Raw genomic sequence first — 27,761 nt, 5'->3', positions numbered from 1 at the left:
GGAAAGTGGTGGTAATTTTCTTTTAACTGTACCGGTACTTAAAAAAGTTGCAGTGTCATCATACATTTATAAGTGCAGGCTTGATAGCTTAGTGCACTAAAAGTGAAAAACCTCATGAGCATCTATTAAGGGATGACTTACTGTTTTTTTTATTTTCTGTAAAGGGATCTAAAGCCTTGGCAAATTGTTTAATACCGTTTATAAAAGCCATTAGTCACAACTTATGAACCCTTTATAAATGCTGCCTTATGTGACGTTCGGGGATCTAAGTCCTGTTAATGCATTTTAGGATGCAATTGAAATGTCGCAGAGAGCCTGCTGCTGGGTGTGCTGCAGACTGATAAACTGCATTAAAATCACCACCGAGGGTCACAGAAACACTTCACTGTGAGTATTAGTGATATGTTTTTTCTTTTTTTCGCGCGGGTGGGTTGTTATCGCGAGGAGCTCTGAAGCTCAAGAGGTGAAGTGAAGCGAGAGTGGGCTTTTTCCCTTTTTTTTTTCTCTTTTTTTTCTTTTTTTTTACGTCGACGCTTCCAGGGTGGCATAGAAAGGAGGACTTTTGCGGGCTCTAATGGCTTAGTGGGTACACTGACTGCATACATGCTTGATATGACATCATTGCGAGGGTTTGGGGTAAATCTTAGGCTATCCGTTTCCCTCCCGGAGCACTGCTTGTCACACATCTGTAACCGCTGGAATCCTTTTTTTCAGCACCTGGACAGCTCCCGCTCGTGAACCTCTTATTATTATCGGGCACATGGAGTCCCTGATGTGATTCTGGGGGAAGCCCTGCAAGCACATCATGCCTCCCTGCGAAGATGTCGTTATCACCCTGATTCAGTGACAGCCTCGTCGTCTCCTTCTGAAGGATGGTGCTTACAGTCCGGAGTAGGTGTTTTTGTCGTGCGCTATCTTCTGAGAGGCGATACGGGTGCTTGGCCAACGCAAATCTAAGGCTAATCGCAACCTACACACAGCAAGATCCGAGCTTCCCTCACACTGATCATCATCATCCACGGCGAGGAGGGAGATATAACCATCATCACTGCGAGGGCAAAGGAGTCACGACCACACTTTACACAATGTAGAGCAAGACAACACAAGAGGTTAGTGTGTTTAATTCCCCCGACCCCCTGTTTCTCTTTTTCGAGGGGGTGTCTAATCTAAAGCGCACCGAGGAGTTGATGTGTCTCAGTTGGGTTGAGCATGAACATGAATGAGGCTCTATGGCCTCTAAGAACAGCGCGGAAAAAAACCCAAAACAAAGCACGTTAACAGCTAACTGTTCGTGTAGCAATGACTTGGTGAAAAACGTTTGCAAGTGAATCTCGATTGCGCTAAATACAGAAAGCCTCAGACAGAAACGAGTCACAGGGAACTGAGAAGAGCCCAGGAAAATGTGCTGCATTTGTGGACCACCCCCCACCCACCGACCCTCGCTGATGAAGTACTTACTGAAGGCTGTACTTATAGTAATAAGGGTCAACTCAATTTGCTGATTGTGAAATTCGAGCTTTCTGATAGAGAGATGTCCAGAAATGTTTTTGGTATGTAGTGCATTATCTCCAAAAAGGACTGGCACATATCTTTCAGTAGACTTGCCTTTCCAGTCACCTCCACAGTTACTCCTCACTTTTGGCACAGTGTTAACCTTTTTGACTTTAGTCACCTCTCACTGGCCAGTTCTTTCTTTCTTCTTGCACGTTTAGGGGGGTGCTGCAACGAAACAGTATCACCCTCAGCCCTTGAATGACCTGGGCTGATTTATCCTGAGTAGCATTTAATCTGCTGTGCTTCACTACATTACTCTGCTGTGAATGCTGACTCCTCACCTCTGAATGTCCGGAGGCTTTTGCTATGCCTTTGTATCTAAAACACTACCACAAATTCATCAAATGCCTTCTAAATAATGAAGGCATGGCCAACACTATGCTATCATTGCCATTATTTTGCTTGTAATAGTCAAGATTTCATTCAATCTTAAATAAACGGGTGGCTGTGTTTTTGACTTTCCTCCCAGGTCATGATGTGTCCGTTTCAGTAACCGGAATGGGCTTTCACTAAACAGGCTTGGACATCAATGGTTCTCTATCCTGTGGCACAAAGAGCTAGCATCCTGGTGCACTTGCTATGCAAGAGGTGTGATGTTCCTCAGCCCCTGATTCACAGAGCGGAGCGTATATTGGAGGAGATTTAAAATCCATTACAGTTTATTGCTCCCCAGGAAAATAGTTGAACAGAGCATAGCTAAAGCTGGAGTTGGAGCAAGGCACCTTCAGGAAAAACATAAGCACAGATTTTTCATTGATAGCTCTGAATGCATTTGTGCTGCACGGCTACAATGTAGACGCCTCATAATTTTGAGAATTGCTGTTTATTGTTAACCTTGGGGCAATCTGCCCACAAGACCTATTAGTTGCTGCTCTGGAGCTCCCAATCATAAGCCACAATAAGTTTCAGAAGAGGGAGCTTTCCTATTATTTACCTCTTTATGTGCTTTGTCTGTTTTTATCTTGTGTTTCCTGTATGTGTGGCAGGAGCCCAGTCTCTGCAGCGGTGAAATCATATTTCACACTTGGGGTTATTTAGCGTGGACGTCTATTTGCAGCAACAAGACCTCGACATGAGCAACACTCAGTAAGTATAACACCCTCCGGAGTCTTGTTTGAAACCATGTGTACGAGAGAGTGTGAAATCTTAAATCTCTATTTATGAACATGTTGTATTATGCGCAGTTAGTCTCGGTGTGGTGGGATATGATTAGCAGAATGGGACCTGCACATGCTCGTGTGCCTCCCGTGAGTGACTTTAAACAGGGGATCATGGAGAAAGTAGCGCTTGTCCTCGTCCAAGTATTTCCGGGAGCGAGAGAATGGACTGCCATCTCTTAACATTCAGGAGGGATGTTCACTTGTCATCTTCTCTTATTAATAATTACTGTGTGTGTGGTCCTCAAGACAGGCCGAGCATTCTGACGACAGCCACAGCCGTGGCTTAGGGAAGGGTAAAGAGAGTGAGCACGGGAATGGAGCTGAGGGGAGTAGCGTGGAGTGGGAGTTGAATGCAAAATGGGTTTAGTCAGCTGCATCTTCTGCAAGCCACGGGGTGCTGCTTCTAATACATACAAACAGAGGCTACTACCTGGGCTACAGAACAGCACAGAAGTAGAGGACAGAGGCGCATGACATCTGTAACCAGATCATATAGAGAATCGTTGACTGCTTAGTAGTACAGAGACATGATTTAATGCTAAGTGCAGCTGACTGTCTGAGAAGTGGCAGATGTGGCAGATGGGGAAACTCATTCAGATCTTCTGAATTATTTTCACCGCTTGAATCTGTATTAAATCTCCCACCTCCCTCCCACATGTGGTGTATTATTTTTTTCTAGAAATATGATGTTTATATTTTTATATGATTAAGTCTTTTTTCTGAGTGTCGTAGATTGGACAGATAGATTAGATTCCCCTTTAAAATTCATTAAATAGCTTAAAGTGTCTAACTATATAGCATATATGTGGCACCAAAACCAAGAAGTAATTGCGTTTTCCTCACTGTCTGTATAGTCAGTGAGGTAAATTAATGACCTTGTTCTTTTATGCGATAGACCTTTTTTTTTTTTATAATAAAACACCTCTATGAGCCACGCTGTTAGACTAGGTGATATTGGTGCTGGTCTGTATTTGTTTTTTAGCAGGGATCTCTGGATACTACATGTGAATGTTTCAGGCATCAAAGTCAAAACAAGGTCCCACTGAAACTCAGCATCACAGGGGTTGCCAAAAATATCTGATCCCTATAAATGCACCATTGTGGCAGAGGCTTGTGATGAAATCATGACAGCGAAGTGCTGTGCACCAAGGAGCAGCCAGTTTGTCCGCATTCTAACTCACTGGGTAAGACAAAGCAGCTGGGTTATAGATGGTCGGCCAGAGATACTGTGGCAGCGAGCGCTCCGAATGACAATGATACCAGTGCCCTCTGCAAACCAACAGTTCGTGCTGAGGCAGCACTTTTCAATGCAGTGACAGAAGCTGGAGATTTATTGCTCTGAACAGGTTATTTAAAATATTAAGTGACAGGCAGCAGTCTTAACCTTTCTGACAGAATCCAATAATGCATGCCATCTTCTTTTTTATTACCTTGTTATCATATGTTGTTGGCAGTTTAAAGTCAATATTAGTAATTATTAATATAGCTACAAAATTCTCATACATAAACAAGACGAAGTAAACAAGATGAAGTAAATCATGTTCATCCATAACTCAATGAAGTACAGAGATTTGACGTCACTTAAATAAGCTAAATTCAGTTTCAGTCTTTCTTTCAAATTGAATTTAGTTTAGTTTAGTTTAGTTTAGTTTAGTTAGTTTAGTTTAGTTTAGTTTTGCACTCACGGTTAAGGTTACTATTAGGTTGCTGGTTCAGTTCCAACAAATAACAGAAATCCCCTTTGAGGTTGGGTCAGGAAGTGTAAAACTCTGCCAAATCAAGCACGCATAACTATCTACTTCCTCCTCCTCTTCTTCTTCTATATAAGGTAGTTTTTACTTCATTGGTGTTTAGATTAATTAAAATACATATTAAATTACAGTTTCCTTACATGACAACCTTAAAGACCTGGCTGTATTAACCAATGCCATGTGTATGCATCTGTGTGGCATTTCTAAACATTAGCTTGTGAAGAAGAAAATTGCATATTTTGGGTTAGTGTTAAGCTCTCAGTTTTACTCTGTATAGGTGCAAGATTTTCCCTGCAGCCATGCATGCTCTCTCTTAACCTTGTTGCTTCCTCGTGGCGTGTACTAATATTGCATGCTTCCGAAAAGAGACTCACCTTTGGCATGCTGCCGGCTGTCCTTGCCTGCATCACTGAGGGGGGCAGCAGGGTGTTCATATGTGAAGATTCCACTCACTCCCCACAATGGCAACCAGCCACTCCACTGCACCCTGCACATAATCACTCCTGGCCTGCTTTGTGATTGTCTGAAAATGTGATTTTGATGCACTAAACAGTTTGTGGCTGTCATCAGTCATTAGCGTCCTTGTTGCAGCTGGTCAGAAGTGCCAACTCGACAGATAACAACGCGGGCATGTTTTGTAGAGGACATAGTTATATATGGGCGTTTGACCCTGAAGCTGAGCACCAATTTCAAGCTGGACTCGCATAACAGATGTGTTAAAAGGAGACAGTCTGTGGCATTTTATCTACGAAAATCAGGGTATAGTGTTTTGTTTTTGTTTGTTTGTTTGTTTGTTTGTTTTTAGTCCTTATGTGCAAATCTAAGAATATATTTCAAGTGAATTCTTGTGAGAAGAACAACATAAGCTTTCAAGGAAGTCCAATACACAGCTGTTAGTCAAGAAATAAATCAGGAAAGAGAAGGACCTATTTTCTTTGAAGGTCTCCCTACGTTAACATTTACCATGAAGGTGGGTCTGCTCAGTGATCTTCTACTAACTGGTTCCACCCTTTCTGCTTCACCTCCAGTGCAGAGGTTGTAGAATTCACCAGCCCAGTGGCTTTTGATCCCTCTGCCTTGTAATCAATGACTTCCCCCACTGTTAAGTACTCCGGTTATTGATGTCTCCTCGCTGGCTGCACTGGGACTGCAGCCAAGGAATGTGACTCTTCTCTTCCATGGTGCCTTCTCCTTGTCTGCTATTGGTTGAGCTTGTGATATCACAGCCCTCGTGCACATTTAAGTTTTAAGATCTCATTCCTAGATCAAGTGACACCTTGTCCGGTCCTGCCAAATATAGCTAGCGTCACGGAGCACACAAAAAACCAAAGGGGGGAAAGATGGTTTGCTCTGCAATGCCATTTATAAAATTTGACAAATACAGTTTTGTTCAAAGTGTATATAAAAGATGGATGTAGCCAACATGATGTCACCTAGGGGTTTCTAGACTGTGCATTTTGAAGCCTCAACATCAGTGTTTTGGTCTCCACTGTGTTACTTTTTTGAAGAGCAGCTGAATTACTAAGTTATCGTATAAGACCTGTAAGCCTGGTAAATGGTAAATAGACTGCACTTCATACAAAAACTTTTTTCTATGCTTAAGTTCTTTCTAGTTAATGTTCACACACACGCATTCACCAACGTTCTCATTAGTAAAAGGGTGGTTGTGACTCATGTAGAGCAGATACTCTACTAATCGGAAGGTTGGTTGTTTGATCCCTGGCTCCCCCAGTCTGCATGCCAAATATCCATGGGCAAGATACTAACCCCGAGTGTGAGCAGATAGAAAGTGTAGAAAAGGGGCTTGTATGAATGGCTAAATGAGGTGCTCAAGTAAGAACCAGATCGTTTACCATTTAGTAGATGACCAGCCACCTGACCCTACTTATTAGATGTATTCACAGACTGTATGGATGCACTGCACAGACATTATTAATTCGAATTATTGCTAAGTTGTCATGGTACTGGGTCGTGTGACCCAGTGTTCTGAGTTTCTTGATGTTTTGTTATTCATTTGAGTCTAGTTTCATTTCAGTTTATCTAGTTACATTCTGTCATGCCTAGGTTACAGTTTTAGTTCATGATTTATCAAGCTTCCTTTTTGTCTCATCCCTGTGTTAAGTTTCCCGCATCGGCTGGTCATGTTAAGTCTACGTGTGTTTATCTGTCATGTTTCATGTCCAAGTTTTCTTTGTTTGTCAAGTTCGAGTCATGTCTGTGTCTTGTTATGTCATAAACTTCCATTAAAATGCCCCAAAGGGCACCGACATCCCATATCAGCACACCTAACCTATCACATCTGTCAATCAAAGCTACCAGGCCCTGTGTGACAGGTGTCACTAAAATATAGAGCACAAGCATGCTGTGAACTAGTAGTTATTGTGTGAATGCTATTCCTGTTTCTCTTTATTGTGTGGATGCTGTAGGCATCCACACAATTTTCACCATTCAAATTTCACAATATTCTGCTACTTCAGCTCATTCCTGCTATATATTTTTGCACTTTTAACTATTATACTTTTTAAAATATTAAGCTTTTTATGAATTTTTTTTGTCCCATTGAAATGAATGGACCACATTATCAGTGTGGTCACTGATTTTGCTTGCTGGGGTGAGCTGTGTTTTAGCTCAGTGAAATGAGCAGCCGTTTTCAGAGCAGGAGGCCCAGGTTCAAATCCCGCTTATGGCAACATTTTTTTCAATTAACTTTTTTAACTCTTTTCAACACAAATTTCAGCTTCTTCACCCCTTTTCAGCAAAAATTCCAGATTCTTCAGCAGGTTTTTTTTATACTTCTTTACCCCTTTTCAATAGAAAGGTTTGCTTCTTCACCTCTTTTCACCAGAATATTCAGCTTCTTGGCCTGTTTTCAGTGGAATTTTCAGTTTTTTCACCTCTTTTCAGCAGAAAGTTCAGCTTTTTCACCTGTTTTCACCACAAATTTCAGTTTCTTTACCTCTTTTCAGCAGTATTTTCAGTTTCTTCACCTCTTTTCAGCACAAGTTTTTGTTTCTTCATCTCTTTTCAGCAGAATTTTCAGCTTTTTCACCTCCTTTCAGTTACCTGAGAACCAGTTTGGCTCAGTGAGATGAGTAGTTACCTTGGGACCAGGAGGCTGCGTTCAAACCCTACTCATGGCAGCATTTCTTTTCAGCAGACAGTTTAACTTTTTCACGTCTTTTCAGTACATATTTCAGCTTCTTCACCCCCTTTCAGCAGCATTTTTGGCTTTTCACCTCTTTTCATCACAATTTTCAGTTTCTTTACCTCTTTTCAGCAGAAACTCCTGCTTCTTCAGCTGTTTTCAGCAGATTCACACTGCATTTTCGCAGGAAATGCAACTTTTCTAGTTAAAATTGTAACTGTGCTCAGTTCAGGCAAATTTAAGTCATGGGTTTACACAGATTAATGCAAAACAGTGGCTTCCTGTAAGGTATGGGGCCAATCCACATTTATTCTACTTTGCTGTAGAAAGCAAGAGTCTTTTCTCATTAAAGCTGGTGTGTGTTTTGTTTTAGTGAACACACTATTTCCATGTGTGCAGTTAGGTGTTGAGAAGCAAGAACACAAAGAATTTCAGGATGTCGTGGTTGCACTGACTGAGACGTTTTCCTGGTGAGAATATTGGGTAATTTAAATAAGCGGCACATTTTCATGCAACCTTGCTCTAAAGGCTGCATGAAGCACTGTCACTTGTGCTTTATAACTCTCGCTGCTGCACACAGACAACATGTAGATACCAGTTGTCGCTATCGTATAATCAGCTAGAACTTGCAAAATTACTCATGGATGACTCTATCAGCAACCACTTCAGTTCTCTGACTTCACTGCTGCTCTGTTTATGGTGTGTATTGCATGTGACAGGGCTCCTCCCCAGACCGGAGCCTCAGAGCTGGAGGTCATCTCCCAGCAGGTAGAGGACGACAACCAGTGTGTGGCCCCCGTCCAGCTGGTCAGCTTCACCTACAGAGATTTGCCTTTGGCGGCACTGGACATATCCCTCGCTGGATCCCAGCTCATATCTAACCCAGATGAAGAGGATAGCAGAGAGGGGTGAGTCCCATCATTTGTTTGCTTGGCAGCTTGTGGTACCCCTTGGAGTGATTATATAACTAATAAGCACTTGTAACAAATAAAAGCAGCACAATGAGGTCAGCTTGTGATTTGTGTCTCAAACTTTGTGCATTTTGAGACAATTGGAAACAAACCAGTGGCACGATTGCACATGGAAATTTTCTATAATTAATTTGTGTACTAAAAAGTCCCAAAATGTAATTATGTATTGATTGATGTTCTGGATATTTGCCTCCACAATTAGGAAGATACTAGAGATATGGTGACTGAGTCATTGTGTCTGCTTTTTGCGTGTTAGTGCCACATTTATAATTAAGGCAGAATTGCAATTACTGCAATCTATAATCTACCCTGGCGGGGGAGAAGCTCTGCCATCACTCTCTCCATTGCTCGTTATTGCACATTGTAATTACACCTGGCATATTGAATCATTCCGCATTTTATATTGGAGTCCGAGAGTGGGGGATATTTGGCACTGAATTTATTAGTGTCACTGTGTTAAATGGACAATGTCTCCACTGATCGGTTCATTTCAGCTCAATGACACAGCGATTTCTCTCACCAGACAGGCTTCTGTTCACAATGTTGATTTCTGGCAGGAAAAAAAAAAGAGCACCATAGCTGTCCTGAGCTGTCAGAGCCCTGGTTCTCTCCATGAAGCCTGCTTGTCCTGCGTTTGTGTTGTTTGCTTATCACCATATCGCCGTTTGGCCCAGTGTTCTCAGGATAGGACACACCCCTCCTTGAGCACCCCTGTAGCGAGTGTCCATGGCTTTCCACTCAGGACGCGTGACTCACAACCCTTTTGGCATGCTGCAATGCTGGCATCCATGCAGAAAAAGAAGACGAAGAGCATAAGGTTAATTAGAGCATCCATTTTTTTTTGGGGGGGGGGGGTTGCCATCCAAGCCCTGGTGTGTCAGATGAAAATATCCCGCTGGACTTTGCCTGATATGGCCTTGTCCAGGATGATGGCTCTGCGGGATGAAGGGCGAGAACAGATGGGTCCTGTCCCAAACACCCACTCTGTTATCGTACCTCATATTTTTCTCGCTCACTTGCTCACAAAATGAACAGAAAACAAGTGCATAGCAAAGCCACGGCAAAAGGGCAGGATCTGGCAGCCCAGCAAAATGATCATCACAGCAGGCAGTCTCAAAGGACACCATATGAAGCCCTGGTGCCCCAGAGATTTAGCATTGTGCTATGAAAAACTCATGCAGTGTCAAGATGTGACTGTGGAGGATTTATGAAATCACCAGTGTAGATATGATTTGTGATGAAAAGTAAGTGGGTATTTAAAGCTGATTGAAGAAACCCCCTCTTTGTTTTTGGCGAGATTTGGAAGCACTCAGCACACTGATGAAACTATTAAGCAATCTCTCACCCATGAGAGCGTCACGCTGTGTTCGATGACCTTTTGCAGATTGGAATTCCTGATTTTCAGGTCACTGGAATTCCAGCCACATACCTGTCATTACTTTCACAAGTGCATTTGTCATTGTCGCTCTCGGTGATAACTCCAGCGTCACAGGTTATAGTTACCTTTATGAATCAAGTGTGTAGCATCCAAGGAATGACACAGCGGTGGCCACAGGACTTTAAATCAGTCAATGCCAGCCTTCAATCAGGAGTGATGACTTGATCAAGCTATTATTATCTGTAATTGCGTTGGCCTGTACATACATTTTCTCTTGTTTATTGGAATGTGCTCTTGTGAAAACTCTTCTACTAGGCATGTAATTGGCTAAATTTAGCTCTCTGTAAGTGATAGTTTACGGGACAGTAAACCTGCTTTGGTCGTGTTTTGGTTTGCAGTTATTTTTTGCTTCTGTGTTGGTGATTAGAAATCCTTTTCTTTTTTCTAGCTATCATCACTTACTTTCACTCACTACAGCTCATGTCAAAGGCCTGCGTCTTTTCTTCTGGATATTCTGTGGAAGTAGACAACTATGTGCAGGTGTGAACAAACTTGTTTTATACCAGTAGTAGGAGATGAAAGACGATGATTCATTACTCAAGTCGAAATCCTCCATGGTGAAACTTTGGTTGTTGTTTTTTTTCTTTTTTTTTGGTTTCTTTCTTTTCTTATTCCTGTGAAAAGTGAGCAGAAAAACAGCATACCAGAGATGCACATTTAGTCCTGCATAGCAGCTTCTCGTGGCTCTTTATCAGGAGACGTGGGCGACTACGTAGGAGGTGGATGTTCTTGTGGACTACCAGGGGCACACACAGTACTTGCAGATTCGGTGCAGTGGTGAGCAGGGAGGAATTATTAATAGATTTTTGGCTGCTCACTTTTCCCCAAAACTTGCTGTAATGTCCATATTCAGGGCAGTGCAACTACCCATCCACCTTTGGTGACTTAAATATGGCCCCTTATCTTTTTATATTAAATAATAATAGTTTTTTTTTTTGTTGTTGTTGTTTTTAATATAAACCCACTAACTACCCAGTTGTAGCAACCTAATCAACCTTGTGGCATTTAATGTGTAACAGGGCTAATGAAAATGGCCAGACCAGCCAGTTGTTTGTGTGCATCCAAAGCACATACCTACTGACTGTTAAAATATTGTAGTACTTGAATTATTTGCAAACCTGGAAGCTGTACAGAAAAAAAAATAGCAGCGCGGTGAAGTGGGCATCTGTTCAGTCACAGGTTACTCTATTTCTTCAACACAAAAAATCTGTTTTGAAGCTGTGAAACCATCACTATCCCTCTAAAAAAAACTCTCAGAACTCTGTCGGCCAAGAAAAAATTATGACTGGTTTAAGCAATGGTACAGTAGCAAGGTGGCATATTTAGTTTTGCTTTACTCCTTGAGCTTAATGACCTTTAATACTAGGTGGAGTCTGATGCAACAACAGTGTATACACACAAAAGCCAATTGTACACTGTTTCCCACACATAAAGGAAGAATGTAGACTGTGTGGACCTCACAACACATGTTCTTTAGAATCAAGCAAGTACACTGAGGTGGGGTTGAAAATCAAGCTGAGAGCTTGCATGTCTTGTTATAATAATACCTGTTGTTTCTAAACACACCTATTTATACTAATATGTACAATTTACCATTCACAAAGTTTATTACAGATCATTTAGTTCATGCTCAGTTTTATTGGGTGTGTTATTATCATTGGAAATTGGTGGTGTAAATAGCTGTGAGGCTGCATATTGGCTTTCTTTCCTTGTGTGAACTGACGCGCCTCTTTGTCTCTTGTTTGCTATTCGACTGCTGCCCATGTTTGTCTCTGCTGGGGTCCTCTTTCATTTTTTCTTCAGATTTTTTTCTTCTGTTTGTTATTGAGATCACTAAATACATATTTCCAGTTGTTTTTCTCTTTTCTGCTTTGCTAACAAGTGTTTTAGAGTCCCATTTGGGACTTCTTTGCTGTTTTCTTTAGCTGTTATGGCTGTTATTCAAAAGCTATTTTGCAAACAGAAATTCTTTGTGGAAGTAACAATAAGGGAGTGCCTGCATCTGTTCATGCGTAAAGGTTGGAGCAGAAATCAGGCTTGTGGACATGCACACTGAGATTTATAAGAGGACAATATATATGCCCCAGATTACTGATATGATTTTTTACAAAAAGAAAAGAATGCATCTGCACAATTCTGTCAGTCCAAACGCACTTTTAGACATGTATCTACAAAGAGTTTTATGCTTCTTTCCCTTAAAGAGTGTCTGCCTGGCCTCAGCCTTTAAACCCCGAGCTGTACATCCTAAGCTTGTCCTGTCTTATCATCCCCAGATCAGCCTGCTGTCCACAGCAGTAGTAACATATGCCACTGATTTCCAGGGGCCAGACTAGGAGGTGTGAAGCACTGCAGCAATGACAGATGGTTCATATGGGTTAACCTGCCATTTTGAGCGGAGAAGAGAGGCGGAGAGGATAAAGAGGAGAGAGAAATGGAGCAGACGACTTTCCTCCGCACTTTAATTCTCCAAGCTGCCAGCTGCAGATCATGCTAGATGATTCTGTTTGATGAGTGCCATTTCTCTGTGTGTTGTGTGGAATTAGCCCCGTGCCATGTTGCATGGAAATGTTAGACATTAGATAAGGAAAAATTGTGCCCAGGCACCTGGACTAATTGCACTTGCTAACAAAATCTTTATTTACTGCCTGAAATAAAGCTCTCCACCCTCTTTCTCCCCATGAAAATGCATTAATATAGCAGCATGTCAAACTGCACATTATAAAAAAAAAAGCCCAGGGTTGAAGTGCTCAAGGTTGAAATAAGATGTAATAATTAAAAAAAATCCAGACTGTAGAATATAGCTATGAAGTACACTGCCAGAGTCTAGTGTGAAGCTTGGCAGCAGCAATATGTCATGGGGCTTTGGCACCAGAGCCATACTGTACCTGTTCTTTGTTGATGGATGTCTGAAAAGAGAACAGGATTTCTCTTTTTTTTTCTCTTCCCTCTGACTCTATTTCAAACACACACAGTAACAGTCCTCTCTATCAAATTGGCTCTCTTGCCTGGCACCATGTGCGACACAATAGATGACATTTGAGTGCAGGGTTTGAGGGTTTGTTAATATTCACAGACATGCAAAGTGTGAGATTGCTTTTTAGGCTGAGAGCGAGAGAGATCAAGTGTCCTGGTGAAAAACCATTTATCAGGGACAGCTTGTCTGCTGCTCTGCACATGGAGCCCCATCCATCTCCATTTGCTTGGTATCTGTGGCCCATTTCTCTGGCTGGGACTATCGCCGAGCCCCTTCTGCTAGGCTGTACCATGGAGTGAAGTGATGATAGCTGATTGCTTTCCGAAACCAGTGGAAATATCTGGTTATACTGAGAAGCTGCATGGATTTTCCCAAAGAAGGTTAGAAGGATGCAGGTGGCACACCAGACACACATGCTAGGTCCTTAACTGTACTTATTGGCACATGCAAAAAGAAGCAGACCAATAATATTTTTCAGACAGTATCAGTTCATCAGTCATAAAATGATTTTTACACAACATAATGCAGGAAAAAAAATGCTTGAGGTGATGCAGAAGTAGTGTCATGCTCAAGTCAGAGGGGTTCAAACCACTCAGTCATGATGTATTAGTTACAGTACATCATGCATAACCATTTGCCACTTTTTAGGTACACTCGTCCAATTGCTTGTTGTTGCAAAAATCTAATTAGTCAATAATATGTCAGCAACTCAATACATGTAGGCATGTAGACATGCTTGAGATGACCTGCTCAATGAGGACAAAAGACAAAAACTTCGATGATGGCATTGTTGTTGGGGCCGAATGGGGGCTGAGTATTTCACTGCTGAGCTACTAGGATGTTATCACAAAACCACAGAGTTTACAGAGAATGATAAAGAAAAAATATCCAGTGAGCCACAGTTCTCTGGATGAAAGTGCCATGTTGATGTCAGAAGTCAGAGCAAAATGACCAGACTGCTCTGGGTTAATAGGAAGGCAATAGTAACTAGAACAACTAGTCGTTACAGGTATGCAGAAGAGGATCTCTGAATGCACAATCCTGCCTTGTATTAGCTGTTTAACCTTGTGATGGTGGTGTAATGTTTTGAGGGATACTTTCTTGGCACACCTTGGGCTCCTTAATATCAGCTGAGCATCATTTAAATCCCACAGCCTACCCGAGTGTTGTTGCTGACTACAGTGTACCCATCGTCTGATGACTTCTTCCACGAGGACAATGATTCATGTCCTAAAGCTCAAATCATCTCAATCTGGTTTCTTGAACATGATGCGATTACCGTGCTCGGACGGCCTCCACAGTCACCAGATCTCAATCCAATAGAGTACCTTTGTGACATTGTGAAATGAGAGATATCTCATACCAACATATCTGCAGTGTCTGTGTGATGCTATCATGCCAACATAGAGCAAAATCATCACGGGATGTTTCCAGCATCTGGCTGAATCTATGCCACAAGTAATAAAAAGTCAAACTTGCTACTAGGTATTTGTTATAAAATATGAAGTACAAAGAATTTATTATATGATGTATACGTATGATAATTTTTACATTCTTAAAATAATTATCTGTATTGGTCTATTAGTAGTATATGATTCAATAATAAACCCATATTTTTTAAAAATCTTGAATAAATCTTTTTACCTTGGTTTAGTACAGATAATTTGTCAGATAGGAATTTGTAAGATATTACTAGCAGCACTTAAGGTGATTTGCTGCTTAGCTGGTTTCTTCTTTCAGGGTTTCTTTCCTTCTTTTGGTTCTAATAAGACGTGACTTGATGACTCATCGGGCATTTTACAGGTTGTAAGTAGGCATTTGATTTCATATTCAATAAATCTGAGCAGTGCTTTCTCAGGAAACTGAAGTTCTCAAGTATGAAAAAAAAAAAAGTCAGTGTTCTGTATCGTATCTATTATGAAATGCCTCTTTAAGTGTAAAAAAGTAAGCTAAGAGATAGGTGTAAAGCAGAGTGCTTGAAGAGCCTGAATGAGATTAAGTCTTCTCAGTGCTGCTGTGGAGTAGCCTGCAGGCGCACACGGTTGTGGTCCATTTTCCCCTGTCCGAGCCTGCTGAGTTCAGCAGATTGGTGCGAATTGGTTCAAGTTTATAGAGGAGGAACCACAGGGCTATATAGTTATTTGAGCAGGGCGAGAGAAATTGAGAGGAGACAGACAATCTGAGTCAAGCAGCACTTCAAAAATGTCTTGCTGTCAGATAGATCCACACGATGTCTGCAACTTAAACCAGAACATAGGATATCAACATAACCACTTAGATGAAAGTATCCATACAGCTGTATGTGCAATGCACATGTGTAAGCACAAAGATGTTAGGATGCAGAATCCAGTTATCAACAAATCCATCCCTCCATCCATCTTATTCAATTCAGGCTCATGGGTGGGCTGGTACCTATCCCAGCTATCGTTGAGCGAGAGGCAGGGCACGACCTGGACAGGTTTACAGTCTGATGCAGGGCTGATAATTTACAAATCATTTTAACAGTTGAAACTCATTATTGGACGTCACGGTGGGGCAGTGGTTAGCACTTTTGTCTCACAAGAAGAAGGCCCTAGGTTTGAATCCACCATCTGGAGTTTGTATGTTCTCCCCATGTCTACACAGGTTCTCCTTGGATACTCTGGTTTCCTCACAAGACCAAATCAGGGGATCCACCTTTTGTTAGGATAATTTGTAAACCTTCAGAGATTACACTTCCGAGATTAACCTTCCCCAGTGTTTATTTATTGAGAAAGCAGAGAGGGTGACATCTTTCTCTGTCAGTTTATCTGCTCTTTTTGTAACTAATTGAGGTGTGGATGTAAAAAGAAGAAAAAAAAGAGTTATTTGTCTGTCTCTTTGTTACCATGGTGGCCCTAGTGGGTTAAAGAAAGGTCAATGAAGGTATGTGACTGACCTGTTACCAATTAACCTAATTAGCCATGAGACTTTCTACTGTTAAATGTTTTATAGCCTTGAAGGCAAAATAATTTTAAAAGCAATAGTGTCTCAGATTCAACATTTAATATCTGTGTGTACTATTTTCAATGAAATATAGATAATTTTGATGATTTGTAAATCATTTAATTCACAGACACACATCCCAGAAGCTTTATAAAATTAATCTAAGGAGCAAATACTGCATCTGTTTGGTTAAACTCATGTTCTGTGCTCGTAACCTGAAACCAGTGGTCACATTCATTCATTCTGAATGGCCACTAGGCAGTGATCTGGGTCTTGGCCTGGTATTGAATGGACACTTTATGTATTTTAGACCTAAATCATAATTAATGGTGAATTTATGGCAAATGTCACCGCTCTGCACCCTGGTGTCCTTATTTTATTTTCATTGAATAGCCAATCAAGAGTTTCAGAAGGTAATTTACAAGACAGCATCAAGAGCAACTGTATATTAGTGCTTAATGTTTGCAGTTGTTTATTGCTTCCCTTTATGAGTGTGTGCGTGTGTGTGCTGTAATCAATTAATCAATACCCTTGAGGAGCTCATAGTCACTCATTCCTTCTGGATAAATTTTCCCATTTGCAGCCTCCCCCCTTCTCTCCTACCCTACAAACTTATACACACAAATAAAGCACCACTTCCCTTATTTAATTACCATCTAACTTGTACCTGATGAGTTTACGCTGTATTTTATCTTGTCTCAATTACTGGAGACAGTATAATAAAAGACATGCTCCTAGCATCCTCATCTCAGTGAGAGTTACTTAGCTGGGGATGGAGCCAAAACGCTGTCCCATCTGTGTGAATGGGCCCCAGCAGAGCAACCAGACACTTTCATCAGTGCCAGTCATTCTGCTTAACGTCTTTGTCTACTTTGTTGCTACTATAGTGGCCATTCTGCAGCCAGCATCATGTACAGCATTGATCGATCTTATGATCTAATCCCCTTTTTCGCCGCTGCTGCCGGACTCCCTTCGATCTTTTGCCGCTGCAGCCACTGGTACATTGATGTCTTTATAAACCTGTCCACAGTTCATGCTACCCCGCATCTTTATTTCTTTAATTTCCTCTGTACACAGTGTCCCTTAAAGTATACACATGATGTTTCCCTGTGCACATACAAGGCACTTCTTTTTTTTAGATTTGTCATACTTGCATGTTTCAGATCATCAAACTGATTTTAATTTTAGACAAAGAAAACCCAAGTAAAGACAAAATAGTTTTTAAATGATGATTTAAAAACTTAACTGGTCCTTTGTTTAAAAAAAAAGAAAAAAAGAGTAAATGCTCTCCCTTGTTAAATCATTAACTACCATTAGTAATAAGGGTGGGAGTGGGGGGGAGGAGGAAAGGGTTACAAAGCCATTTTTAGGGCTTTGGGACTCCAGCAAGGAAACCTGGAACAGTGGTTGATGGTGAACCTTCCCAGGGGTGGCCAGCCTACCAAAATTACTTAATAATTCTCAACTCAATAATGACTCATTTGGGTCACAAAAGAACCCAGGACAACATCTGAAGAACTGCAAGCCTCACTTACCTCTGTTAAGGTCTTGAGTTGATGATTCAATAATAAGAAAGAGACTGGGCAAAAATGGCATTGATGGGAGAGCGCCAAGGAGAAAACCACTGCTGAGCAAAAAGAAAACAGAGACTCGTCTCACATTTGCCCAAAAAAAAAAAACATCTTGATGATAAAATTTAACTTTATCAGGTTTGAGACTTGTTACATCTCGATTAAAACTAAGATAGTATTTCATAAACGGAACATCATACCAGCAGTCCAGCATGGTGGTGATAGTGTGATGGTCTGGGGCTGCTTTGCTGTTTCAGGACCTGGACAACTTGAAACCATAAATTCTGCTCTCTACCATAAAACCCTGAAAGAGAATGTCCGGCCACCAGGGGCTGAAGGGGGAAAAAAAAATGAAACAAAATAAAGCTTTTGGAGCGACCTTAAATCTGATTGAGATGCTTTGCCATCATCCTATATTGGCCCCAAAACACTCAAAAACGCTCCAAAGTGGCTAAATTCAAACAATTCTGCAAGAAAGAGTTGGACAAAATTCTTCCACAGTGATCTGAAATACTTATTGCCAGTTATAACAAATGCTTGATTGCAGTTCTTGCTGCTAAGGGTGGCACAACCAGTTGTTAGGTTTAGGGGGCATTTTTTCCCCCTAATATATAAAATTACCATTTAAAAACTGTATTTTCTATTTACTTGGGTTATGAAGCATTAAAACTTGCTTAACGAGCAGAAACTTTTAAGTGTGACAAATACGCACACAACTAAAAAAAGAGGACGAGGCCAATTCTTTTTCTTATTATATGCGTGCATGAGAAATCCTTGAGGTATTACTCATTTGGTCTGAACCTGACTTGACCCCGCAAGAGAGTGAGGTGATTTTCTTCCTTGGCTTGCTCCATCACTGAAGCCTCACTTCCTCATAAATACTTCAGGTTCTCAGTGTTCAAGGTTTAAAGCGATTTCCCTAAAATTAAGTTTCTGAGCTTGGGCTAATCCATCACTGCCATTTACTCTGCTTCCAGACAGGGTTTTTCTTTACAGGTTTATTAAATTAATACCTTTTCTGCCTGGCTTGTGGGAAAGGTCTGAATGAATTATGATTCCACACAGTATGAGTTAAATCATGCTTTTCAAACATGAAGATAAGTGAGGTGTCTCTCTTGGCGTGTGTGTTGCTCATTCTATCTCACTCTATCTAACTAATGGTGCACAAATGTCCTGTGACTGTGTGCGAGGCACATCATTAGGTAAATCTTTCTCCTTTTTTTTTTCTTGGCTCTTCTCCACTGGCAGATGGGGTTTGACATTGTTCCCTGGGAACGGATTGGTGCTGGGGAAAGTCTCCGAGGTATTTGCTAATGATACCGTTATGCTGAACTACCTCTTTGTCACCTCAGGTGTTGAGCTACTAATCTGTTAGTATTGGCTGGTACAGAGGGTTGTTGCAGAGGGCCGAGAGCCACTGGGAGAGCAGTGGCACAGTGTGGCCAAGCTCCAGCCCCTCTGCTGACCTTGGTGAAGGATAGAAAGGATATGAAGCTGTGCTACACCAGAGCTGTAACTGCAAAACTGCAGCACTGCTCAGGATCGCCTCTTTCTTCCCACTTTCAAAGACAACCGTGTACTACTACGAAAGCCATTTCTGAAACGGAAGCATCAGGGAAATGAAAATAAAAAAAAGTCTAAGAAACAACAGCAGTCAGTCATACAGGCTGCAAATAAGTCACCATTTCAGCTAATTTATGTATATAATTGATTCTGAAGGTAAAAATAGATATGAACAATGCTGCTGTTCTTGTCTGCAAAAAATCAATCTATAGGACTGATGGTCAAAATTACAAAAAGGACCTAAAAATGAGAAAAATCCTTGAACTAAATTTGTATCTTTCTCTGTTCTCGTTTTCATTCTTCCTGTTCCAACTGCCCCTCCTTCCTTTCTGGCTCTCTCTCTGATTCTCTTTTGGATGAATCCCAATGCCTTTGAACCGGCTGCACCCCGCTTTTCTCTCTCAGTGTCTGCCTCCTTCATTCTGAGCTCAAGCAAAGGAAAGAGTAGAATAAATTGCATCCTCTCTTCTCCTCTGACAGACATTGCCCGTAGCTTTACTCCTATGGGGGACAGGTAACAACAGATAGTGGTTATTTTCAAAGGACAGCACTGCCTTTCTCAGTGCTTGTGAAAAAAGATGGCAACCCCGTGTGTGCGCATACACACTTTCCTGTTTAGAGTACCTCTGGTTAGCGTGCCTGGTTGGATGCATGACTGTAAACGCATTGGGAAAGCCCTGTGTGGCTCCTGCAAATGTATCAATATTTACCGCCCATAACTCCCTACGCATCTCAACAGGTCAGTTTCTGATTGGAAAAACTTGAAATGGAGCTCAAGGGTGGATTTAAGGCAAGTGTGACACTTATCTTCAGCCACAATGTACCTGTGCAAAGAAGAAGCACACTAGGGACACTCCAGACTAATGGAGTGTTCATATATCACCAACCGTGGAGATGGCTGTATAAGGCACCAGTGGGAATAATAGCATGTAAAGTGCATCAAAGCCGGGATCGGGCAGTCCAACTAATGCAAGCTTTGCCTCTACTTCACTCTCAAACACGCAGGCAGGTATGAGAGGAGAAACAATTCTTGTGCTGAGAACAAAACAAAGTTGAAGAAATTGTCATTTAGTTAAGAAAACATCTGCGTCATGCGTGTATATGTGTCGTGTGTGTGTATATGCATCCTCCAAATGGTGCAAGTGCAGCCCCACTGTTGTACCAGGAGAGCTACATTATTGAACCAGTCAGTCATACAGAGCTCAAACACGAGGGAACCAAGAAGTTAACTTTCAGCCAGGCTCTTAACAAAAAAGTCAACAAGCTAGACAGTTTCCTGAAAGAAAGTTTTGCCTTCTCAAGCAGTGAAAAGCAGAGACAAGAATTTCACTTTAAACTTGAGTGACCTTTCACCTCCTTTCTTGGTGCTCTGATGTTTTAGCACTAAATATATGTTTACTGTCTACAATTAGTGACTGGTATTGATTTAACTACACTGCTTAATGATGGCAGAAAAAAACAGACCTTAAAAACTGAAGGAAAGGTTGCAGAAAAAGCCAGAAAGAGAAGTTTTAAGAGGAACTGAGGGAAAGGACACCCTTTAATTCATACTTACGATTTCTTCATACTTATATATCATTTCAGTCCTAGCGAACTGTGTATTTATAATTCACATTCACTTTTTAAAATTCTTAAATCTAAGACTGTAAATTCGTTCCAGCATTCATTTCTTGCATTTTTTATGGCGTACATGAGGAATAGTGCCCTCTGCTGAAAAACATTTTAGGAGAATGCTGAACTGAGAAGGTTGAATACACTACAAATTTGCTCAATTTTGATGTTCCGTGTGTTTTATTGATTCGACCTTGAGTGTTCCCGTCAGATCTGAGTTCTGTTCAGCGAGACTCACGGCGTGTCTTCTCTGCCTTTCTGTGTCTCACACCGCCTTGCTCCCCCTCCACTCAGGTCAAACTGGCTGAAGCCATGCTGTGGACGAAGGGCAGCGCTGTGGCAGGTCTGTCTGCTGTCGGCAGGCTTCAACTGCTTCCTAGTGGCCTGTGTCATTCTGGTGGTGGTGCTGCTGCTGCTGGAGCTGCTCATAGACACCAAGCTGTTACAGTGTGAGTGAAAAATGAGGGAAAAATGTGGCTGGGATTTTTTTTTTAAACTGGATACACCCTCATTTGCATAAAATGAATCATCAATGAAAATCATTGTGACGTAAATGTGAATTTAAGCAATCCTTGTCAAAACTACAATGATAATATATATTTATTAGTATTTTTAAAATCGTATAATATATTATTTTATAAGTAAAGAACTTTGACTAGAATACATTTCAGGCAAGTTTTTGTTTTTGCAAAGAAAATAAATTGCTGCTAACCTCATCTCGTAAATCTACTGTGTAATGAGAGAGTGTCATTTATGATCTGTTCTGGGACCCAAGGCTCTGATCAATCACGGTCTGGGGGGAAAAAAACCTTCCATTAGTATTCCACAGTTAACACTGAATGGCAGGTGCTTGAAATTCCAGTCCGACCCATCTCACCCCAGTATCACCTTTTATCTACATTATCTGGCTCGGTGGAGACATCCTCATCTGTCATGAGCAGAGAGTCGGGAGCGTTGGCCTTTTTGATGTCAGAGGGCTAACACACATGGTCTTACACCAGCAATATCCAAATGCATTCAGGTCTTTACTGTTCCCCCGGGACCGACTCACTGACCAGACAAAAGGAAAGTGAGACAAATGCGTGAAGGGAGATAGCGGACAAAGGAATCGAGCAACGCGGAGTCGGCTGCCGGGTGATTGTGGGGAGGACTGGAGGAAGATGAATTGACTGATAGACAGATCACTGAGCACAGCAAACAGAGACAGATGGGGAAGACGTGGGGCGTGACGAGAAGCGCTTCAGCTGACAGCGTAGTGCTGTTTGAGCTTGTCCACAATTAGCCTGATGAATAGAAAGAAGGCGCGTGCATGCACAGTATGCACTGGTTTCATACTTGTCATGATGCCTCATTCTTCAGTTGCGTTTTCCACAGATTTACTGCAACCTGTCAGTGTTATGCAGCATGTACACTGCAGGTTGTTTGTTATATTCCTAACAAAATCCAGCATCAACCTTTAACCACAGCTATCTCCTGATCAGTTTTTTCCTCTCTTTTTTTATTCCCTTTAGTTAATAATGCATTCCAGTTTGCCAGCATCATCCACTGGATCAGCCTGGCCATTCTTTCTGTGTTCTTCACTGAGGTGAGTCTTCCTCCACTCGACGCAAAAAAACAGTCTCACTTACAGCTGATGCAGCTGCCTCTTGATTAATGCTACGTTGTGCAGTATGTGTGGGCAAGTGAGTTACACTGGCAGATTCTCATTACAGTACTAATAACGCCATGAAATGCCCGATGCCCTCTGTCACGGCATGATTAGATTGTGATTAGTGCAGGTGAACAAGAGCACACCTCCATTTATCGCGCTCATATATAAAAGATTTAAAATCGTGCACACGTACCCTGAATGTGCACGTATAACCACTGCTGTTAAAGCTGGCACGCCCGGTTCCTTCTTAGGTTGTTCGATTGATCTGCGGCATTTGTTTTTAAACTGAACCCTTCGGGCTTTTCTGTGCTGCCAGTTTTAAATAATTTCGAGGCCCCAGGTAAGTTCATTGTATTGTATTGATCACCGTTTTCCTCAGAGCCAGCCGCATTTGTCTTAGTTTCTTAAACTTGACCATCTGAGTGGTAACTTTTGTTTCGCTGGAGTCAACAGAGGGAACCCCTCAGTGTTACTCTGAAGCAGTGGATTCAGCAGTTTGACTGGTTTGTGGAGTTTGTTCAGAATGGCAGAAGATGGAGGTTTGTTTGCTCTCCGCAGTCGCTGCTGTGTCAGCAGAAGGAGATAGTGCGGTGTCTCTAATTTTTGCTCTTGCTGCGTGTGAATACAACTGATGAATTTGCACTGAAAGAATAAAAGAGGGGATGAAATGTCCCGTTTATTATTGACAATGACCACAGACTGCACTCTATCTCTCTCTGTCTCTCTCTCTCTCTCAATTTAGCTGTGATTGTATTCGTCCATCTTGCTCCTTTGTAACTTGCTCACTGTCCCTATCTCTGCCCCCCACCCCCATTCCTACTGTCTCAGACCGTGTTCAGGATCGTGGTGTTGGGGATATGGGATTACATCGAGAACAAAGTAGAGGTAGGCTCCCGTGAGTCCCATTAGTCCTGACTTGGGGCCCTCTTTCACTGCAGTGTCATTCCTTCAATGTCATAGCTCAGACTGGCAACTACATAAGCTCAGAGCAGTATAGCAGTAACCTGGTGTGTGTGTGTGTGTGTGTGTGTGTGTGTGTGTGTGTGTGTGTGTGTGTGTGTGTGTGTGTGTGTGTGTGTGTGCACTTTCTCAGGTGTTTGATGGAGCTGTCATCGTACTCTCTCTGGCCCCCATGGTGGCCTCCACAGTGGCCAATGGCCCCAGCAGCCCCTGGGATGCTATCGGTCTCATCGTTACGCTGCGGATCTGGAGGGTTAAGAGGATCATTGACGGTAAGGCTGGGAGGGGCTGGTGTCCCCTACATCCTGTCCTTTACTGTCAGTTAGATAATGCATAGTGCACCCAGTGGTATCAGCCTCTTTAATCTGCAGGTTGTTGGCTCACTTGAGACTTTTATCATTTTTTTATTATTATTTTTACCAGTAATGATAGTAGAAGGACATAATATGCGATAATGGATTCAGTACTTACAGAAAAGCCACTATAGGCAAATAATTTGGTCATTTTTTCAGTATTTTCATTTAGAGAGAATAAATAAATCCTTTTTTCATGTTCATGTCCTTTCTTATAGTTTTTCTAAGAGATACTTTTTTTAAAAAAAAAAACATTTCTGTTTCAAGTCAGCTGTCAGCACCTACACCAACCACTCAAATGATGCTGTGAAATCTAAAGCACTCCAAAAATATTTTCAAATCTTCTCTTAAAACATACAGCTCTTTTTACACAAGCTTTGCAGGTAGTAGTCCATGTCATCTGTCACCAACTTTGAAAATATGATGGCTTTTATTTACAAGATAAAAATATCTTACTGAGTGTAATATGTCCTTTTCTTCCAGCCTACGTCCTGCAAGTAAAGGTGGAAATGGAGCTGGAGATCCAACAGTATGAGAAGGCCAAGGCTGTGAGGGAGGAACAGCTTGATCGACTCACCCAGATCTGCCAAGAACAGGCCGTATGTGTCCTTATCTCTTCTCTATCCCTCGTGCAACTTTATAGCTGTGTCTGACCAGCAGAGGGCAGCAAAGTGATGTGCACTAAAATAATAAATCTGCACTCAAAAGGACAAAGATGATAAAACAATCGATAAGCATAATCATTTTTGCTGCAGTCTGGATATCACATAATCAGCACTATGCAATACCTCAGAGCAATATATGGGGTTGCGGTTCTGTCATTGTTTTAAGTCACATTACCAAAATAAAACAGTGAACATCACTGTGTTCTCCACTTCAATCCAGAAATGAAGACAAAGACTGTTTGTGTTCAAAACACTTGTGTGTCTTATTTTGAATTCTTCTGTCCTTTTCTCTCATCTTTTTCTTTTGTTAGTTTGAAATCAGGCAGCTCAGGGCCCACCTGGCTCAGCAGGACCTGGATCTTGTTGCCGAGCGTGAAGCAGCCATGCAGATCCACCATATGTGGGGTAAACAGAGCAGCAGTTTCCAGGAGGTGGACGGTCTGGCCCCTGGGGCCTCTGAGCATCACAGGCCAAACAAAGTTAGAGAGCCTGGGGGTGCTGCAGGTAACTGTCCAGAATACCCAAGCTCTTTGTATTACAAGTTATCAACGACCTGTGTGCATGGGAAGGAGTCCAGGCTGCGCTTTCCGTGGTAAATCACGTCCATGCTTACACATGGAGAAGGGGGAATTTGTAGACTAAAAGAACCTGGCCAACCTTTGGGCTGGTTAGAAATTTTGAAAGAAATCCCTTCTGACTCAAAAACCTTGAACATTGCTCTGCTCTTCATGGTGGAGTGTTGGGCCATTAATCGTGGCCAACATACACGACACAGTGTCAGTGTCCTGTTTTCAAGAACGTTCAGCTCAGAGTCCACATCAAAATTCTGGTGCCGCACATAGATGGACTATAAACCTTTCACACAGTGACAGGTCATAACTTACAGGACTTAAAAGCAACAAAGCACTGTCAGTACAGGTGATGTCAGGGCTCCAAACACTGAGGCTTTTCCTTTATCAAAGCTATAAATCACAGTGCGATCTATCATACATCTGAGCCACAGTGTTTCTACTCAGACAACCTTTTAACTGGGCCTGAACCTCATATACTCATGTGGTATTGATCATCTGGTGATGGTCCTTTGGGACCTTGGAAAGCACTTAAGAGAGACTGTTTGACTCATTTACTATCTGTGAAACATTTCCACACACCAAAAGTGTTCATTACCATTGAGCTGAAATAATTTGTAAGCTAATATATTAATAGTAATTACTGATTAGTTGTTCAGTGGTAATGATATTTCAACCAAAAAGTATAAAACATTTGCTAAATTCATATTTTGTAATAAAATCAATTTCCTGATTTATGTTTTATGTGACTGTAAGATGATCACCTTTTCAATTTGGACTGTTTTGTCACATAAAACAAGTACTTGAAAGAGTTTATTTTCCTTTAAATTAAAGCATTGGTGTCAAACTTAAGGCCCGGGGGCCAGAATCGGCCCAGCAAAGACTCCAATCCGGCCCCAGTGAACATGTTTTGAAAATGTGAAGGAGGGCATAGATTTTGGGCTTTTAACTGTATTTAAGTTTTACACTTTTTCCTACTGATAAAGACCTCCCCCACTGCCATTCATACTACACTACATTAAGTACTAGATGAGCAATACCAATTAAAACAGAGAAAGGTTCCAGCTTTTTCATTATCTGCCAGAGAAATTTCTATATTTTTTAGTGTGTGAACAGTTTGTGTCTACTATGCAGTTCGTCTTGTTTCCACATGCTTAAATAATGTGAGTTGCTGTCATGTGATTCGCTGATTAGATATTTGCGTTAACCAGCAGCTGAACAGTTGGACTCAATAAATTATTGGTTAGAGAGTGTCTAGATTTTATTGTATTCCAAGTCACCAGTCATACACAATTTCAATTATGCAATTTCAAAGTAGTTTTATATTCTTATGATGTAGCTTGATGTTAATAAATTGTCCCTTAATGTCAAGAAAACTATATTCATGATTTTTGGAAATTGAAAAGAAGATGAAGAAAATATTGAATGACAGATCTGTAATAATAAAATTCTATGATGATGTAAAGTTTTTAGGCATTGTGATCAATTGCGAATTAACATTGAATGAACAAACGAATAATCTGTAGTCCATGCTTTTAGTTTGGACTACAGATCAGCTTCCACGTTCACTCTGAATTCCATTTTTCCTCTTTTGTCTTTTTAGATCATCATGGTCAAGATGACATGAACAACTATATCAGCCAGTACTACAGTGAGCCAAGCAGTGGTAAGCTTCAGCAGACTCTTTCTTCAATCAAAGTGGCACCACAATATTTCAGGCTCTTACACATTGTCTTATTTTGTAGACACAGGGATCCCAGACCCAGCGCGAGTCATTACAACAGCAGCCATAGATGTGCACCTGCCTAACAACCCGAGTCAGCTACCGCCCTCTTTGGTAAGCGCCGAAGCGGTGCCGTCCAGCCGTCTGCAGCGCACAGGCAGCTCGGTCAGCGAAGCCTCCACAACCACAGTGTCCCGCGCCAGCTTCAGCACCCGTCAGCACAGCATCAGCAGCCACACACTTGGCTCCACCATGGATTGCAGCTCCACGGTGCGTGAGGCCTCCACGTCCACAGACTACAGCGACCAACGTTGCTACCCTCCGCCCTACAGCAGCCCTCTGGCTCTGGGCACTCAGCCGAGAGGGAGCCCCAGCGCTGTGGTGCAGGAGTTGCTCTCTTCTCTGTCTGAGGACTCGTGTCTCACACAAAAGGGCCTCGACCCCGTCAACCTGAAACCACCCAGCCCAACAGGTTCCACGAAAACCAGCCCCGAGCTGGAACACAGGGTCAACATCTACAACAAGAGGAACCAGGAGAGCCGAGTCGGACTCAACTCCAAGACAGTCATCCATCTGCAGGGTAACGAGCCTCTCCTAGAGGAGAAGTATAGGATGATGGGGCCAGTAGATACTCAAATCAACCGTCTATCAGAGACATAAGAGCCTGTAAAATGTATAACTTCACAGGACTCGCTCTTTATTTCAGCCACAAAAATTATCGCTCTACTAAATTCCCAAACTTCGCTGCTGGGAGTCACTGGCACATAAACTGTATGTCTGACATCCTCTTTGTACTACTGGAGCTGAGAGGATGAACCCGTGGGAGCAGCACAAACAAAGGGCATGGATGAGAGAGGGAAGCAGACTTGTTATCAGGCAACACTTATCAGGAATTGACACTCATAAAAACACTTTTACTAAAAGAAACCAGCAACGGGGCTTTTGTCCAAAACTGAAAACTGAAAATCACTTTTGATACATTAAAGTCTGATTTCTAGGAAATGAAACCAGTGAGAGGATGGTGCTGAGGGCTTAGTTCCTCTGATACACTTTGTAGATGTGGAGATAATGGCGTAGGGACTGATTTGAGATATAAAGTGAAAGTTTCTTTCTGAGTGTAATATGTATATGAGCCGTT

The 27,761-nt window shown here is 41.8% G+C and overlaps 1 protein-coding gene across 2 annotated transcripts; it reads left to right on the top strand.

The window, feature by feature from the left end:
* The first annotated feature begins 415 nt into the window (after nt 1-415).
* On the top strand, nt 416-27,577 carry tmem266 (transmembrane protein 266). Of its 2 annotated transcripts, XM_040025720.1 has the most exons (11): nt 416-1,109; nt 2,541-2,640; nt 8,330-8,518; nt 20,997-21,151; nt 22,214-22,287; nt 23,182-23,238; nt 23,447-23,585; nt 24,150-24,265; nt 24,643-24,835; nt 26,504-26,566; nt 26,646-27,577. In XM_040025720.1, exons 2-11 carry the CDS (start codon nt 2,627-2,629, stop codon nt 27,281-27,283), a joined length of 1,638 nt encoding a protein of 545 aa, XP_039881654.1. In that variant the 5' UTR covers nt 416-1,109; nt 2,541-2,626; the 3' UTR covers nt 27,284-27,577. The 2 variants fall into 2 exon arrangements, with proteins under 2 accessions (XP_039881654.1, XP_039881653.1); XM_040025719.1 differs by lacking the exons at nt 416-1,109; nt 2,541-2,640 and having other exon boundaries at nt 7,480-8,518.
* The last annotated feature ends 184 nt before the right edge of the window (nt 27,578-27,761 follow it).

This window comes from Simochromis diagramma, unplaced genomic scaffold (genome assembly GCF_900408965.1).
Source record: "Simochromis diagramma unplaced genomic scaffold, fSimDia1.1 OVJJ01000293.1, whole genome shotgun sequence".
Taxonomy (NCBI): Eukaryota; Metazoa; Chordata; class Actinopteri; order Cichliformes; family Cichlidae; genus Simochromis; species Simochromis diagramma.
Note: the sequence above shows the minus strand (reverse complement) of the source record. Positions and strands in the feature narration are given on the sequence as shown.